The 15968-nt window shown below is 37.3% G+C and overlaps 1 protein-coding gene across 10 annotated transcripts in view; it reads left to right on the top strand.

Moving 5' to 3' along the window:
- The first annotated feature begins 1230 nt into the window (after positions 1–1230).
- The window catches only part of Cblb (Cbl proto-oncogene B), a 212441-nt gene continuing 197703 nt past the window's right edge, over positions 1231–15968 (top strand). For 7 of the 10 annotated variants that reach the window (XM_021264279.2, XM_021264269.2, XM_004835783.3 and 4 more), the window contains exons 1-2: positions 1231–1375; positions 2608–2789. In XM_021264279.2, the coding sequence (XP_021119938.2) occupies positions 1267–1375; positions 2608–2789 (291 nt within the window). In that variant the 5' untranslated portion in view covers positions 1231–1266. The other 3 variants (XM_004835780.4, XM_021264233.2, XM_087214720.1) reach the window with 3 other exon arrangements.

Here is a 15968-nt window from a genome sequence, read left to right as displayed (position 1 = left end):
TTTATAAGGCAACTGGTTAGAACAAGATTAGGAATATTTTTGAAGAAACGATGCAAAATATCACACCAAGAAGCACAAGGTGTAAAGTATATTCAACTGCAGCGGCAAGAAGTTCCAAACCATGGAAATCCAGGCTGATTGTTAGTAGCATATGTGGTAGCAATGAAATAAAAAGGAATGAAGGGAGTTTGTTTACTGTACGATGTTGCTGAAAGAAGGGTCCTGGCACAGTAGCTTTTCCATTTTAAAACTAGCCAGATGTGCACCTTTTTATAGACATAGAGGACGGAGCCACACAAAGAGTAAAAAGGCTGGAAGAGAATAGCAGCAAATATGAGGTAGCTTTTAAAACGGACAGAAATCTATGGATAATAAAGACGGCTTAGACAAAATAGAACAGCTGAAGTCTCATTTATGCAGAAACTTGAACTGAATAAAAAAAAAGCGTACGTAACACATATATTAGTACTTCCCATTGTCTGGTACTTTTACTGCCCTGGCATGATCAGCAGAGACTATTTGGCCAGCATTGTCAACTATTTGCCTTTTTCATTAGCCCGATGTTTGATCTGGAATCTCTCTAGAACTAATAGTAAAAGGGAAACACTAAGAAATTTAGGAAGTTTTAGTTGGCAATCAGGTTTTACCCCCAGTCTACACTATGTGAGGTTTATACTTCATTTTTGACGCTTGGTGACTGTTGCTTTTTTTTTGACAGGGAATAAGAAATACCGTTTTAGACCTGTCTGGCTGCTGTCTTGGGTTGGAGTCTGGCAGCCCTAGGGAGATGAATTTCTCAGGCCTGGGACCCGCCCAGAGTAGGGAAACAACACCCTTCTAGCCTCTACTCTGTTGCTATGAAACAAAAGACTAGGAAGGTGAGCGGAGCAGGAAGTCCCGCCCTTGAGCCCAGTTGGCTCCAGCTCCCGCTCCCTACACTCACGCCTACCTGCCCGCCCCTCATTGGTTAGCTCTCTACTGCCTTCATACTCTTCTTCCATTTCTTTTCCCTCTTCCACTTTGGTTCCCAGGCATTCCAGGTCCGTTTCTCTCCGAGTTCCTCTGCATTTGGGTCCTGAGACATGCGGGCTTTCCTTTGGGGCCATTGTGTACTGTGGAGGATGTGGACCCAGTGGTAGCGCCGGGGGGGGGGGACAGGTGCCTCTCGCCCATTGGCTGCGCTCGCTGTCGGGCAGCGCTCAGGAGCGCGGGAGTGGTCCAGTGGGTTGAGGCCCCGCCCCCGCCCCGCCCCGCGGCTGTCTGTGTATGTTACCCGGGTGGGGTGGCCAGCGAGTGGTCTCCTCCTCCAGCTCGTGCTGCTGCGGCCTCCCCGAGTCGGGCGGGAGGGGAGAGCGGGTGTGGATTTGTCTTTACGGTAATTTTTGCGTTTCCACGTCTCGGTGGCCGGAGCTCTAGGCTGCTCCTTCCCCGGGAGCTTGTTATCACAGCGATTACACATTCCCCGCCGGGCTCCCCAGCACCCCGGCTACGTGCGTGTGGAGTGGGACCCGCGCACACGCGTGGTCCCGGGAGGCGGGGCAGGAAAGGGGCACCGGGGAGGCTGACGGCCCCTTCTGACCCGGGCCCTGGGCGGCCGGCGCGAGCCTGCGGGGACAGGGCACAGCCACGCTGGCCGCTGCTGTCTACAGTTTGAAGCGAGGGATTTAAAGACCGGAACCGGGCTGGTCGGAGCCCGGGGAGGTGGAGAGGAGGAGGAGGGAGAGGAAGAGACGCGGGGCTGGGATTGTGGACGCCAGGAGGTGCGGAGCCCGGAGGCGGGCAAGGCTGGGGCGCCGGGGAAGCCCGGGATCCGCTGTTCTCTGCGTCCGTCCATCAGTCCGTCCGTCTGTCTGGCCTCCCTCCCTCAGGTCCTCCCTCTGCAGCCGAGAGCCCAGAGGGGCAGAGAGGTCCTGAAACAAAGCTTCGGGTCTCCCTGCATCCCCCTTGGTTGAAACTAGAGGCGAGGAGCACAAAAAAGTGAACTCTGCTTTCGATGCCCGCTCTTGTCAGTTTCTCAGCCTCTTAAACATGAGCTGTTTGTTCGTGGGTTTACTTAGCTCTTGGGAATAACGATTCACCGCGTTGATTTAAAGAGCCGTGTGTTTGTGTGTCCGTACGTGGTGGTTTTTGCGGGGGAAAGCCAAGACCTACGCCTTCGTCGCCAACAGACTTGTCCCTTGTGCTCGGGTAGAACACTTTACATTTATACAGTAACTTGGTGAAATCTGCCAGAGTGAAAAGACGGCTTCTGAATGAGGCTCCCAAATGTATTGTAGGGGTTACAGTTAGAGTAGGCAGAGAGAGGGAGAACATTGTGTTTTCATCTAGTGGAGGTAAACCTATTTCAGGTGTTTTTTGTTGTTATAAGTTGGCTCTTAGTTAAGCTTTTGACCGAAACGTGCTAGGGATGAATCTTTAACTCATAGGATCTACGAACGTTCCTCCTAACCTTATCTTGTGTAAGGTTGGAGAAAGTAATTTCACACAATTATTGAAAAGTTCAGTCTGGGACTCTTGGTTTTGTGGTGGGTAGGAGTCAGCTTGCTCAGTTTTCTGTTGGCTAGGTATTTTCATATCCAACTTTTCTTTTGTATTTACCTTTCAAAGCTCTGAAAATCCAGATGGCAAATTCTATGAATGGCAGAAACCCTGGTGGTCGAGGAGGAAACCCCAGGAAAGGTCGAATTTTGGGTATTATTGATGCTATTCAGGATGCAGTTGGCCCCCCCAAACAAGCTGCAGCTGATCGCAGAACTGTGGAGAAAACTTGGAAACTCATGGACAAAGTGGTGAGTTCTGTCTAACTATGCCCGTGCACAGCCCTATTCACCTGGGTATGGTTTCTCCAGATTTATTTATGCATATTCTTAATTCATAATTATTATTATGGTAACAGTCTTCTCTCATGTGTATTACCATTTTTCTTAACTTCCACACTGCTTTGAAAAGTTGACTGCAGAGCAAAGACTTGTTTTTGTTACCCTTTGTCCTGCTCTTAAGGTTCAGAGTTCCTCTATATGACTCAGATATGCAAAGTTTTTACCATTGGCTGCTTTTTGTGGGTGTATGGCCTTTGTATGGTTTAGAAGTGTTTGTTCAGTCTTACATGAGGCTGTGTTGCTTTTAGATAACAACAGAGAATAATACAAAAAATAATTTAAGAGAAGTCTCTGATGGAACAGAGACTTATAACAATCAGTTGTGTAGTGCTGTGTTTATTGAGGAAGGCACCAAATTAAGCCTTAAGTTAGGAAGCAGTATTTGAGAGTTTCCATTTTCATCTGTGAGAATTTCATGTTTATTAAGAAACTTTTTCATTGTTAATGGTATAGGTACAGTTCCTTTTATCTACTATTCCATTTTGAAACAGGAAACCTTGTCAATTGCGCATTGTTTGTTGTGAAAGGAAAATTTATGTTGGGGGGTGGCGGAGCTGAGAGTATCAGAAACTTCTGTGGTTTCTGCTTGTTGCTTTTCAGATGAACTGTAATTTCACAAGGAGAAATCAAACTGGATATTAGTTCTCAGAGAAGTCCAGTTAAAAAGGCAACCCAAATACCTGGGATCTACTGTAAAACTAGCTGTCAGTACTAAGTAGGATTATGAAATAAGATTAACATGTAGCTTACTGCTTTGCAAAAATGAGTAGTTTTTGCTTTTGAAGGAGTAGCACTGTCCTATATTTATGGGTAACCTTTATGGCTTTATTTCATATATATTTGGAGCTCATTATAAACTTAGTTGAGCTGGGACTTTTGATGACTTTATAACTGCAGAATTGGAAACCTCAAAAATACTCCATTGTAGGGATGTTCCAAGCACACGAAATCATAGGGTAGCGTTCACTTTTGCTTTGGGTTGTTACTGTGTGCAAATACAGGCTACAAAAAAGCTACTGTCCATAGTATTAGCAATACAGGAAAGTGACAAAATTTATTTTATTTTCATTTATCCTTAGGGAAAGTACAGATAAGATAGGTGAGTGATGGGCCTGTCATTCTGTAGCCACTAATGTTAAATGCAGAGCCAGAATATTTCTGCCAGATACATATCCTTACTTTGTGACCTATTTAAGCTTCTGCCAATTTATTCAAATTATTAAAGTGTTCCAGACAGAATGATGTCATAGGGTCAGAACATTGCAACTTGCTGCTTTGGGTCAGGTTTTGGTTTTAGTGTTGGCTACTTAAGAATGAGCCTGAATATGTTGTTGGAAAAAATGCATATATTTGGCAGGCACTATACAAGCTGTACTTGTTTTTCTAAGGAGTGTGTATCTAGAGGTCAGTCTCATTGCCTAAATCATTAGTTGGGAGTAAAAGAAGAAATTGAAAGTTTGCTCCGATTTATCTGTTATGTAAGTGGACAAGAACAGGTGAATTAGATTTTACAGGGGAGCTGTTAACTTTGTATGCACACCCATTCTTTGAATCGTCAAACTTTGTATATTTGTGATTGAGGGTTAGAACATCAAATAAAGATTAATATAAGGAAGTGGTGAGCTATAGTCTCTGTGAAGTCATTATTGAAACAGTAAAAATGATGTGCCTAATTTTGGTCTATAAATGGTCCTCAGTATAAGCTTTATCCTCTTAATTATTTCAGCATGAGTTATGCTAAAATGGATGGTTGTTTGATAACTACCATTATATATTTTATTAAACCTCTTGTGGGCTTAGGTTTAGCTTCTACAGTTGAGGAATCTAATTTATAAGAAAATTTATTATACAAAGTCTACTTAGTGGGATGTTGGTTTGGGTGTTGGCAAAGGTACATTACTATGGGTTTCTCTATCTTCATTATTTGGCAGAGATGAAAATGGTGAATGCATCTGTGGGCTTTGTGGAAAAAGATCACATAAATTATTATAAGAGTTCAGTATGTTTATTTTTCTCTCACATAGAAATAGGTCTTCATGAAACCAATTGATGATATACTTTATTGAAGAATGTAATTCAGAAGCATCCCCCACATTTGTTTATCCTTTCTTATTTGTCCGTGGTGAAGGAAGTGGTTCATGATATCAACATTGTTTGGATGATTACGTCAGGAACTTTATTATTAGTCCCAAAGTTAATCCCTTGACACATTACCTAACTGTATTTTTTTAAATAACTGCAATAGTCTGAGTTTAGCTTGAGAATAATGAAAAATAGCAATTTTCAGGTCTAATTGGATAGTAAGGAAAAGGCAAGGTTAAGTATGTAGCTAACATTTTTCTTTATGAAACCTCTTTATAAGAGTAGATCTCGAGATATAACTACAAAGTAAAATAATTTGTTTTATGAGGAACAATGGAATAGTTTTAGACTGCAAAAGAAATGTCTAGTGAGTGTGTAGTGTCATCATTCCTTGTCATGTAGAATTTAAAATGGTTAACTGAGAATCCTGTTTGAACTAAATGTTCTGTTTTCAGAGGGCAGACTTTCCAAGGTCATGGAGAGTAAAAGAGGGTAATTTCTCAGTTGTGTTCTTTGTAAAATGTAGACCGTTTTGTAACAATAGTTAGTACCACAGAGTTAGCATGTGCATGAGCTAAGAAAAGAACAGGAGCATAACCAGAAGCATCTCATTTAGGGAGATTTTCTGGCTTTGACTTGGTTCTTCAGTCTAAGTCAACAGCTGATCCAAAAGCCGTCCATCAGTGGATGCTTTTTTTGTAAAGTGATAGAACTACTACTCTTGAATATACATCTAGGTTCAAATACACCCAACATTAAATGTGAAGTTTGTTTCAAAGTTATTGCAGAAACAGTTTTTAAAGCAATTATTAGGCATTTATTGAAAACTGACTGTGTTCCTACTCAGTGCCAGTTTCTAGGGTACAAAGCTAGTGAGACATGGTCCTGCCCTTGACTTGTACAGGAACTCAGAGAACACTGTCAGAGGTGTGCACATAAAAGGATAATTGCCATGTGGTATGGAAAGGTCTGTAATACAGATTCAAAACAAAGCATAGTGGGAGTAGAGGAGAGAACATCCACCTTATTTTCCTGGCCATTGTTCAGTTTTCTGTCTTGATTCTGCTGGGCATTGCCTTTTAGGAACAGCATTATTATGCTCTTGTTGGAAATGCTGAGGTGAGGGTAAGGAAATGATTGCTAATCAGTATGGTTAAAATCATAATTTATTAATATGAGGTTCCTGAGTGTGGTTTTCGCAAGAGTCTTAGCCAGGTGATGGAAAATAGAAAAAAATAATTTTCCATCTATTAGATGCTAAATGTGCATTGCTCAGGAAATTATAAAATAATACTAAAGAGCAAAGCAAGTTGAGTACCTGCCTGTGTTTTTGTCTTGCTTTTCTTGTCATTTATTTGAAATTATTAAAAAATGATGAGGCCAAATAGCCTTTTCCTGCCTTTTACCATTAGTACATTTGTCAAGCTTGAAATATAATTCATTTTCTGTGATTTCACTATGATCATAATGTATTTTAGAGTGTCAATCAAAGATGCTTAGATTATATTAAAATGATAAGAATGAATTTTAAATTGAATTCTTTAGACCCCTGAAAAACAGTCCCTATGGGGTAAAACTTGGGTTTTCCAGTTTCATTGTTGTATGGTCTGATAATATGCATGGAATCATTTCAGTTCCTTTGCATGTTCTAGGAGTATATGCATGGTCTGTTTTGGAGAATGTCCCATATGCAGCCAAGAAGAGTGTGTGTTCTGATGTTGTGGGGTAGAATACTCTGTAGACATCCACTAAGTCCATTTGTTCACAGGTTTGTTTCAGTTCTGATATTTCTTTGTTGATTTTTTGTCTAGTTGATCTATTTGTGACAGTTGGATATTGAGGTCCCCCATTCCAATTGTGTTAGTGTTTATTTGATTTTTTTCATGTCCATTGATATTTGTTTTATAAAGTTGGGTGCACTGGTATTTGGTATATATATATTTATGATTGTTATCTCTTCTTGGAGTCTTCCCTTAACAAGTATGTAGTGACCTTCTTTGTCTCTTTTGATCAGTCTTGGCTTGACATTCACTTTGTCTGCCAGTAGAATAGCTACATCTGCTTTTTTCTGGGTTCCTGTCACATGAAGTATTGTTTACCATAAACCTTGGGTTTTGAACGCCAATTATTTGGGTATTTGTTTTGAGTATCTTATCTTCCTCGGGCCTTGAAACAGGGACTATCATTTATTTGAGTTATTACTCTTAATTTATCTCCTTTTCCTCATTAAAGTTGTTCTGCCTGAGCAGAATCCTGGGCCCTAGTAGGCTTGGATAGGGGATAATACAATAGCATAATTTTGCTTATTATTGAGATAGATTTTGAATTTATTCTGAGATGATGAAGTGATCCCAGTTTGCTACTTGTAATTGCCTAGAAAAGCTTTATTTAAATAAATGGCTTAAAGGAATTCTACTAAGAGTTACTTTGGTTTATCTCTGTGATAAAAATTATGTATATATGAAAGCTTCAATTAGTAATCTTTTTTAACTCTTGCATAATTTTTATCATTTATATTTTGAGTCAATTTTTTTTTAAAAAGTTGCTTTATATACTGTCTGCTGACTTCCATATTCATGTTTCAAACCCAAATATGGAAAGACAGGCAGTTTTAAATAACCATGCCACACAGTTGAATGTGATATTGTATAAATAAAGTGCTGTGCCATAGTATATGGTACAGGTAAATATTGCTTTGTGAGAATTGGTACAGAATAAATCACAAAGAGGGTCCTATTCAGATGTTCTCAAAGGATGGTTTGGATTCCAGCATTACCTTGAAGAAATGATGGACTGTTGTTGCAAGAGAGGGTAAATTAGAGGATTAGAGTTTTGAATGGTTTGTCAAAGAATCTAGATTTAACTTATTTGGTATGAGGACAACCACTGGTAGAGAAGAGAGAAGAACAATTGGGGTTATCCCTTGATATAGAACTTGTTTGACTTTGAAGATTGGATTAAGAGAAAGAAACTGAAAGCAGGAATAATGATCAAGAAGAATTAAAGCAGTCTGAGCAAAAGATAATACAGTTGCCTTAGAGAATTGACAGTACGTATAGAAAATGATGGTTCTAAAGTAGAAGGCATTTTAAAGGTAAAAATCTGCAGGTCTTTCTTGAGCCTTCAGCATTAGAGAATGAAAAAGAAGGTGAAGTGAAAGTGACTTTTGAGGTTTTCAGCCCAGTTGACTCTGAAGGCAGTGATGCCCTTACTGAGATGAGGAGCAGAGGAAGGAAAAGAGGAAGCTTAGGGGTTGGTGTAGAAGTTTCTTTTGGGCATGCTAAGTCTGATCTCCCAGGGTGAAATTCATTTTGAAATCAGAAAATTGAGAGTGCAGTTCCAGAGAGAAGTTGCCTAGAGAAGTGTGCAGTATTTGGTTGATGTGTTCAGAGGAGTAGCATCCCAGTCTGTAAAACTGCAAGACATTTCTGACACAGGACAGAAGAGAGTCAAAGTTAGAGAATCAAATTTTTTTGAAGCATGGGGGTATAATTAAATGGCAGTAGAAAAAAAGAGAATCTTAATGAAGAGTAAGAATGAAGAGGTAGAAAGAAGAATTGGAATATATTGATTTCCTAGATGTTGCTTTAAGAAGAGCAGAGATTCAAGTTCTAACAAACTAAGTACAAGTAGAGAAACCCATAAAAGGTGAACATTCAGGAACTCACTGCATTCATGATTAGAGTTCGTTGTTGACCTTTACAGAATAATTTCACAGCTATGATGAGGCTAGATTAATCGAGTATGTGGATTATTTAAGAATTGTTCTAGAATTATAACACCTGATAAAAAAAAATTCTGATAGCTTGAGAATTTGAAGGAGACTGAAAATAACTTTAAAGGGTTGTATGTGTACCTGTGAGTATGATAAGAGAGTTTCAAGATGGATGAGAAGGGCTGTAGAAAGAGAATGATTTGAGATGTAAAAGAAAAAATAGCTGAAGAATTGGCATTCAAGATTACAAAGTGGGAAGGAAAAGCTAAGAACAAGTAGGTATCTGTGACTTCCACTTAGACAAGAGGGAAGAAAGGGAATATATGAGGAAGATTTGAGGGAATTTGTAAATTTTATGTTAGATTGTCAGGAAGTAATTTAAGGTAATATTTGTAATATTTAAAGCATGTTTTAAAATTGAATTTTATAGAATAAATAATATATATTTGAACCAGTCTTCCAGGAATTAAGTAGTAAATTTGAAATGGAAATATGTTCCTATCTTTTATTTTAAGATCATCTTAAATACTTGCTTTGACTTTAATTGTGCCACCACTGCTATTTTTATCTACTGTGCTTTGGCATATTAAGATTTGGTTTTGAAACATATATTTGTAGGTTGCTGAAATTGTTCCCATTTTTTTCCGCAAGCATTTTGATAGTATCCAACTAAATTTTTTTTCCCAAGCATTTTGATAGTATCCAACTAAATTTTTTTTTTTTTTTGATACTGGGGATCAAACTCAGGACCTTGCGCTTGAGAGGCAGGCAGCAGGACCACTGAGCTAAATCCCCTGCCCCTCCAACTAAATTTTATAGCCTTTTAACATGTTAATATTTAAATATTTATTAAGCTCACTCATGCTGTCTTTAATACCAATTTAAAAAGTACAGTGGACCCTTGACTTATGAACACAGTCGGTTCCCAAGGGCTAGTTGTAACTTAAGTTGGTTGTAAGTCAATACAGCTGAGATCTGGATGTTTATCTGGATATATGCTATATAAATAACAAGAGGCAGATGAATCTTCCATTAACCTAATTAACCCAAGTTGTCTCCATGTCAGGCTGCTCATAACTTGAGGATCCACTGTAGTTCTTAAATGTTTTACCTGTTAAAGGGTTGGATATTTTATCCCTAAGTCTTTTCCTCAGAGTCCTTGCATTTGGAGGAACTGGATGATTCCATGTCAGCTGACAAGGCTGGCCTCAGGTTAGCCTTGTTTCCTGCTAAGACTTTTTAAAAGAAAGGTTTAAGGTAGCATGAAGAATTTTATCTTACAAGAACTTTAAAAGTCTTGATTCCCCTAGCAAAGTGGCCAGTACCTTTTACCACATTCTTACACCTTTACCAAACCTGCAGGGATTTTGCCTGGTTGTAATGGAATGTAAAATATGGAGGAAATGAATACCAATGACATACTGGAGAGGCTGTGGGGGAGGGGAGGTGTATTGTTGGTCAGACTGTAAACTGGTACAACCACCATGAAAATCAGTGTGGAGATTCCTCAAAAAGCTGAATATAGGGCCAGGGGTTTAGCTCAGTGGTTTCGCCACCTGCTGTGCAAGCACAAGGACCCGAGTTCGATCCCGGCTATCAAAAAAAAAAAAAAAAAAAAAAAAAGCTGAATATAGAAATTCTATTTAACCTAGCTATTCCTCTTCTAGGTGTCTTCCCCAAAGAGGTAAAGATGTCATACCACGGTGATTTATGCATATCCATGTTTTTAGCAGCATACTTCATAATAGCTAAATCTTGGAAACAGCCTGTATTTCCATCAACAAATGAATAAAGAAATGTGTTATTTATATGTAATGGAGTACTACTGTGCCATAAAGTAGGATAAATTTGAGTCATTTGTAGGCAAATGGACCCACCTAGAGATTATAATGCTGAGAGATTCAAGCTTAAATATCACATGGTTTCTCTTATGAGAAACTCAATATATAAAATCCAAAATAGAGAGAATAGGAACAAAGAGAAAAATGTATCTAAAACTGTACCTTGATTTAGTGTAATTTTGTTGTATATACTGTTAATCATATGTATGATCACATTATAAGAACCTATAAATAAATGAATCTGATGCTGGCCAAAAAGGAGAGGGGGTAGAGAGGAAGGGGGAAAAAAGAGATGTGTTATGTACCTGTACCAATTTCTCATAGTGAATGTAATGATTATATACTGCAAACGTGTACTGCTGAGTAGGTTCTGGGCATGGCACAGACTACCTTAGGATTTATCTTCTAAGAATTATAATACCTTATAAGCTTTTCAGAAGAAGAAATCTACACAAGGTTGTAAAATCTGGCAAGGGCAGATCCTGAATTTGCTTGATTCTGATGTCTGTAGAGTCAAGCACACTGCTCTATGGAATATGAATCTTTCTCTTTCCATAGGAAGTAAACTTTTAAAAAGGGTATTACCCCTTATATTTGATATTATCCAAATGTAAGGGAATTCTTCTCCAAATTCTGTTCTTACCTTAAAGGAGGTTTATTCAGTAATGACATGGGTATTCCATTTGGGTATTTCTTATGAAAAGTCCTTCCTTATTTTGTTCTTCTCCTCCTAGTCTCTTTTCCTCTATCACATGCTTTATGCAAAGTGAGAAAGAAAAGCCAAGAGGAAAACACGTTTAAGAAAGTTGCTCCACCTTTCAGAAAGTTGCATTCTCATTTAGAAGAAAGATAATGACCAGTTGAATACCTAGCTGATATTTTAATTGTAACTTCTTGGTTTGCTAGTGCTTCTTCTTATGTCAGACTTCAGTGAGAATCATAAAGGAATTGGTAGTTTTCTCCAAATCCTACCATAACTAATATTGAACTCATGTTCATTATATTACATGAGCAACTTGCACGTGCTAACTTTGTTTGGCTCAGTTCATATTCTGTAAAGAAGAGTTGTATTACTTTATACCTTTCTACATTTTTTAGACAATTCATATTTTTCTATATTTAGGGAGTTGCTGAATTAAAATGGAAAGAACCCAAAGCATGTTTAGATACTTTTTATTATAATAACATACTTTTTGTGTGTGTGGTGCTGAAGATATTAAATATTAAACCCTGGTCTTGTACATGCCAGGCAAACTTTCTGCCATTAAGTCATACCTCTGCTCTCTTATAATTAAGGCATATGTTTATGTAATTGGAGCAAGAGACCTTTGATAACATTTGTAGGAGGAGGAGAAGGCTTTTCCTATTTTGCCTATTAGTTTCTTTTAAAAAAGAATAATATGTTAGTGCCCTAAAAATTTCATCGTTGTATGACATGACTGTTGATTGATTTCTTTGTGAAAGCTCTTCTGTGTGGGGACCAGCTTTCATATTAGGGAGCAACTAGATATTTCTAGCAGCAGTCTAAGTCGTTTGAATCTGAACTTCAACCTTGTGGTTAGCTTGATTTTTTTCCCTTAATATACTGATTTTTGAAAAGCAACTAATATTTCCCTGGCTTTTGCAGTTCCTTGGACATAGCAGATGCTCAATTAATATTTATTGAATGAATTGAATTTGACCTGCTTTGAAGTCATAGTCCTATTGTAAGGTTATTCATTTTCAGCAGAAGCTGTCATAAATCATAGGGCTTAATAGTAATCCAGCTGATGAACTCGATGCAATTGTTTAGCATCCTATGTTGCACTTGGAAATGTGTAACCTAAGAAGCCTTGATGAGCTGACTTCAGCCTATTTAGATGTCTACAGCCTTGCTATGGACTTAGCTTTTAAACTAGCTGTATTTATTCTTTTTTTTTCAACATGTTTTGCCCTTGGTTACTTTGAAATCTTTGCATACTGCTTAGCTTAGTACATTTTTGTTTGTAATTTTAGGTATGCTTTTATTAATGCTCTTGTGAATATGAGTGAAATGCTTCTTTTCTCCTACAGCACTTTGTAATCTCCGTCACAGCCCTAAATTATCCTGTAATTCTTTCTTAAGCCACCAGGCTTTCCCACTAGACAGCTCCTTGAGGGCAGGTCTGTGATTTATTCCTTTCTGTATTGCCATTGCCTGAAACAATGCCTGACATACAAACTTTTGTTGAATTAACAAATGGGCCCTGAAGTTCATGTACATTTGCAAATGTAATAAAATTAAAATGGAAATGAGTTTAGAAGGCATCATTAATTATATGCCTAATTATAATTAAATTGTGATATAGTTAGACATACCATCTTGAGATTTAGAAGATGTAGGCGTTGTGTTGGATTAATGATTTTTTAATAGCCCCTTAATCTTTGTAGTTCTTAGTTTCTTTAGCTGGAAGTGAATGGATTGGGTAGTATCTTTGCTAAGATCCCTTAGAGCAAGAATTGCATCCCTCTTATGTTAATTATAGAGAACTAGGTTTCTTCTGCCAAACTCTGTGAGGCAGGAAGTACATTCTAGTTATCTATAATTTTCTGGCACTAAGCTCCGTACCTGGTATATAATAGTTACTCAAGCAGTTTTACCCAATAAAGTAATAAATTCCCACATGGAATTAAAATTTTAAATACAGCGAATGAGTAAAAGGTCAGGTAGAGAATAGTAAATTACATATGTATAAAACTTAAAAATATATCTGTCAAAGAACAGTGGTTTGGAATATCTAAAAAAAAAAACCCTGAGAGAAACTTTTTATTAATTGGTTTAAAAATTCACTAGTGAAAGAAATGCATTTGAAGCTACCTTGTCCCTTAACTACAAGTTAATAATTTATCAGCCTGTACTGTGTTGTACAAGTACATGTTGCTGAAATTAAACTGTGCTGTAGGAAGTTGGTGGCAGTGTTCTTTAAATTTCTTTGAATTCATGAGAGTATCTTAATGGTTTAAAGGATTGTAAAACCATATCCTATTTCAAGCAGGATTTGTTAAATTATTGACATTTGGAACTTCTTAAGTCAGATTAAGCTTCTCTGATTATATCCATACATCACGAAAATAAAAAAGCAATAGAAAAACTATCAGCCCTTTTAATTATTTTTCATAAATATTTAATATTATTTAATAAATGAGATGCCATCCTGTCTTTCCAAGAAGTTGCTTGCAGATCAAAATAGTCTTACATTTAAACTAAGCTTAAACCTTTTGAGTTATCAATTTGAGTACTTATAGAGTTAAATTATGATAATAGAGGAAATAATGCAGTTGAACTATTTATGCAGAATTGTGTGTGTATATATATTTCCCCCCACAATCAGTCAACCTACCTTCTTTCTACATGTTTGTTTATTAGTTATGTACCATGTGCTAAACAGTTCCAGTTTTGGCACTGAATACAGAGTAGAAGAAGATATAATACCTTTCTTAATGTGAGAATTGGTTGTCTTTAAGTCTGATGCTTGGTAATTTGGGCCAGATCCCCTCCCAACACACACACACACAGACACACACACACACACACACACACACACACACACACCCAGATACAATGATTTCTTAAAGAAAGATAGTATAAGGGTTCTTTTTTCACTTATTGTTTGTGTAATTTACTGTATATATGGTTCTTGATATTACAGTTCAACTGTCTTCTGTTTGTCCATGGGTAGATCCATGTTTTGTGAGAGTATAAAAGTACAAATACAAATATGGTATGAAAGTGAATTTTCTTAAGATTGAGAACAATTTGCTATAAATTATAAATCTTAAAAAGCTGATAAATCTACAAATTCCAGTGAAATAATCTAGACTAGTTTTGGGGTCTATACATTTTATTTTTGATTCTTTTCCATTACACACATATATTGCAAGTCCTCAGTACTATGAGATAGATTCATATTGCTAGATTTGAAATGGATTTTCTTTCTCAACACTGTGGGCTTTTGAAGTATTCCTGAAGACATTCTTTTTGAATTACAATTTTAAAAGAATTTTTATTGTATATGGTTAAGGTATATAGCGTGATATTTATGTATATATAATTATAAATAGTGCAATGATTGCCCTGAAACAAAGTAACATGTCCATTACCTTTTGTTTTGTGGAAAGAGCACCAAAAATCTATTTTCCTAGCAGCTTTTCAGTATACAGCATAATATTATTATCTGTAGTCCTCATGCTATGTATTAGATCATTAGGCTTGTTTATCCTACCTAATTATAATTTTATACTCCTAGATCTATTCTCCCTATCTCCTCCCCTTTCCTGCCCCTGGTATTTTACTCTTTGTTTCTACTTATTTGATTTTTAAAATTTTTAGATTATATATAAATGAGATCATATAGTGTTTTTTTCTGTGCCTTGCTTGTTTTAGACTGCTGACAATAATTTAAGTGTTTACAGAAATGGACTGCTTGCCTCACATATAACTTCCTCTAAAAGCAACATAAATATTTTATCTCTTGAACCACACATGGTGGTGCAGGGCTATAATCCCCGCAATCAGGCAGGAAGATCACTGAGTTTGAGGCCAGCCTGGGCTACATAGTGAGTTCAGGTCAGTCAGAACTACATAGTGAGACCCTGTCTTAAAAAACAGAAAAAAAATATCTCCAAGTCAACTTCCCATCATCCAGATGTGAGAAGTGACCTTGGCCTCTCCCATACTACCCAGCAGTTTTGAGGTTAAGTCTTATGAAGGGATGTCATACTGGAAAAGAGCAGAAATTCTAATCAGTTGATTTTAAAATATCTTGCTCTTAAAACTGATACAAAAGTATATATGGTGAGGGCTTTTGAAGAGGACAAGAGGGCTATCTATCTGAATGACCCAGAAGCTTCTGTCTTTTCAGTAAATCTACTTTTATGTGTAGATTTAGTCTGTTGTGAAATGTGCACTGTTAACACTATGTATACTCGTGCAATTCTTGAAGATTTCATGTAAAAAAATTGTTTAATTAGAGAGTTCTTGGTGCCCTTGTAGTAGAGGTAAAAGGACCTGGGCTTATTTATTTTTGGCTGATCATAGAAACGTCTATAAGTGAATACAGTGTATAGTTGAATTGCTATTTTTTTCTGCTGGCATAAGGTATTTTCAGTTCTGTATGCAGTCTTGAATGCCCCAATGGTCTGGTACCACCTGACGGACTGACTGAACAGTTATATTGTGCATATTTATAGGCCTGCTAGACATTGTGGAAAGGTGGAACAGACTCGTTCTGACCTGACACCATTTAACTACTTAATAACTCAGTTGTTAAAATTATACCTCTTGTTTTATTCTCCTAGGGGTTCAGAAACAATATGCCAAAATGTTAAAATCTGTGAGAGAGCTTTAACTGTGATTTTAATGTAGTAATGTGTGAATGTGAGACTTTGGTTGCCAACAGAAAAAGGACATTTCCTTATTTTTATTCAAAAAAA

The sequence above is a fragment of the Heterocephalus glaber genome, unplaced genomic scaffold, assembly GCF_053883595.1.
Source record: "Heterocephalus glaber isolate CG9 unplaced genomic scaffold, H.glaber_assembly_v1.0 deba00000122, whole genome shotgun sequence".
NCBI classification, from domain to species: Eukaryota; Metazoa; Chordata; class Mammalia; order Rodentia; family Bathyergidae; genus Heterocephalus; species Heterocephalus glaber.
Note: the sequence above shows the minus strand (reverse complement) of the source record. Positions and strands in the feature narration are given on the sequence as shown.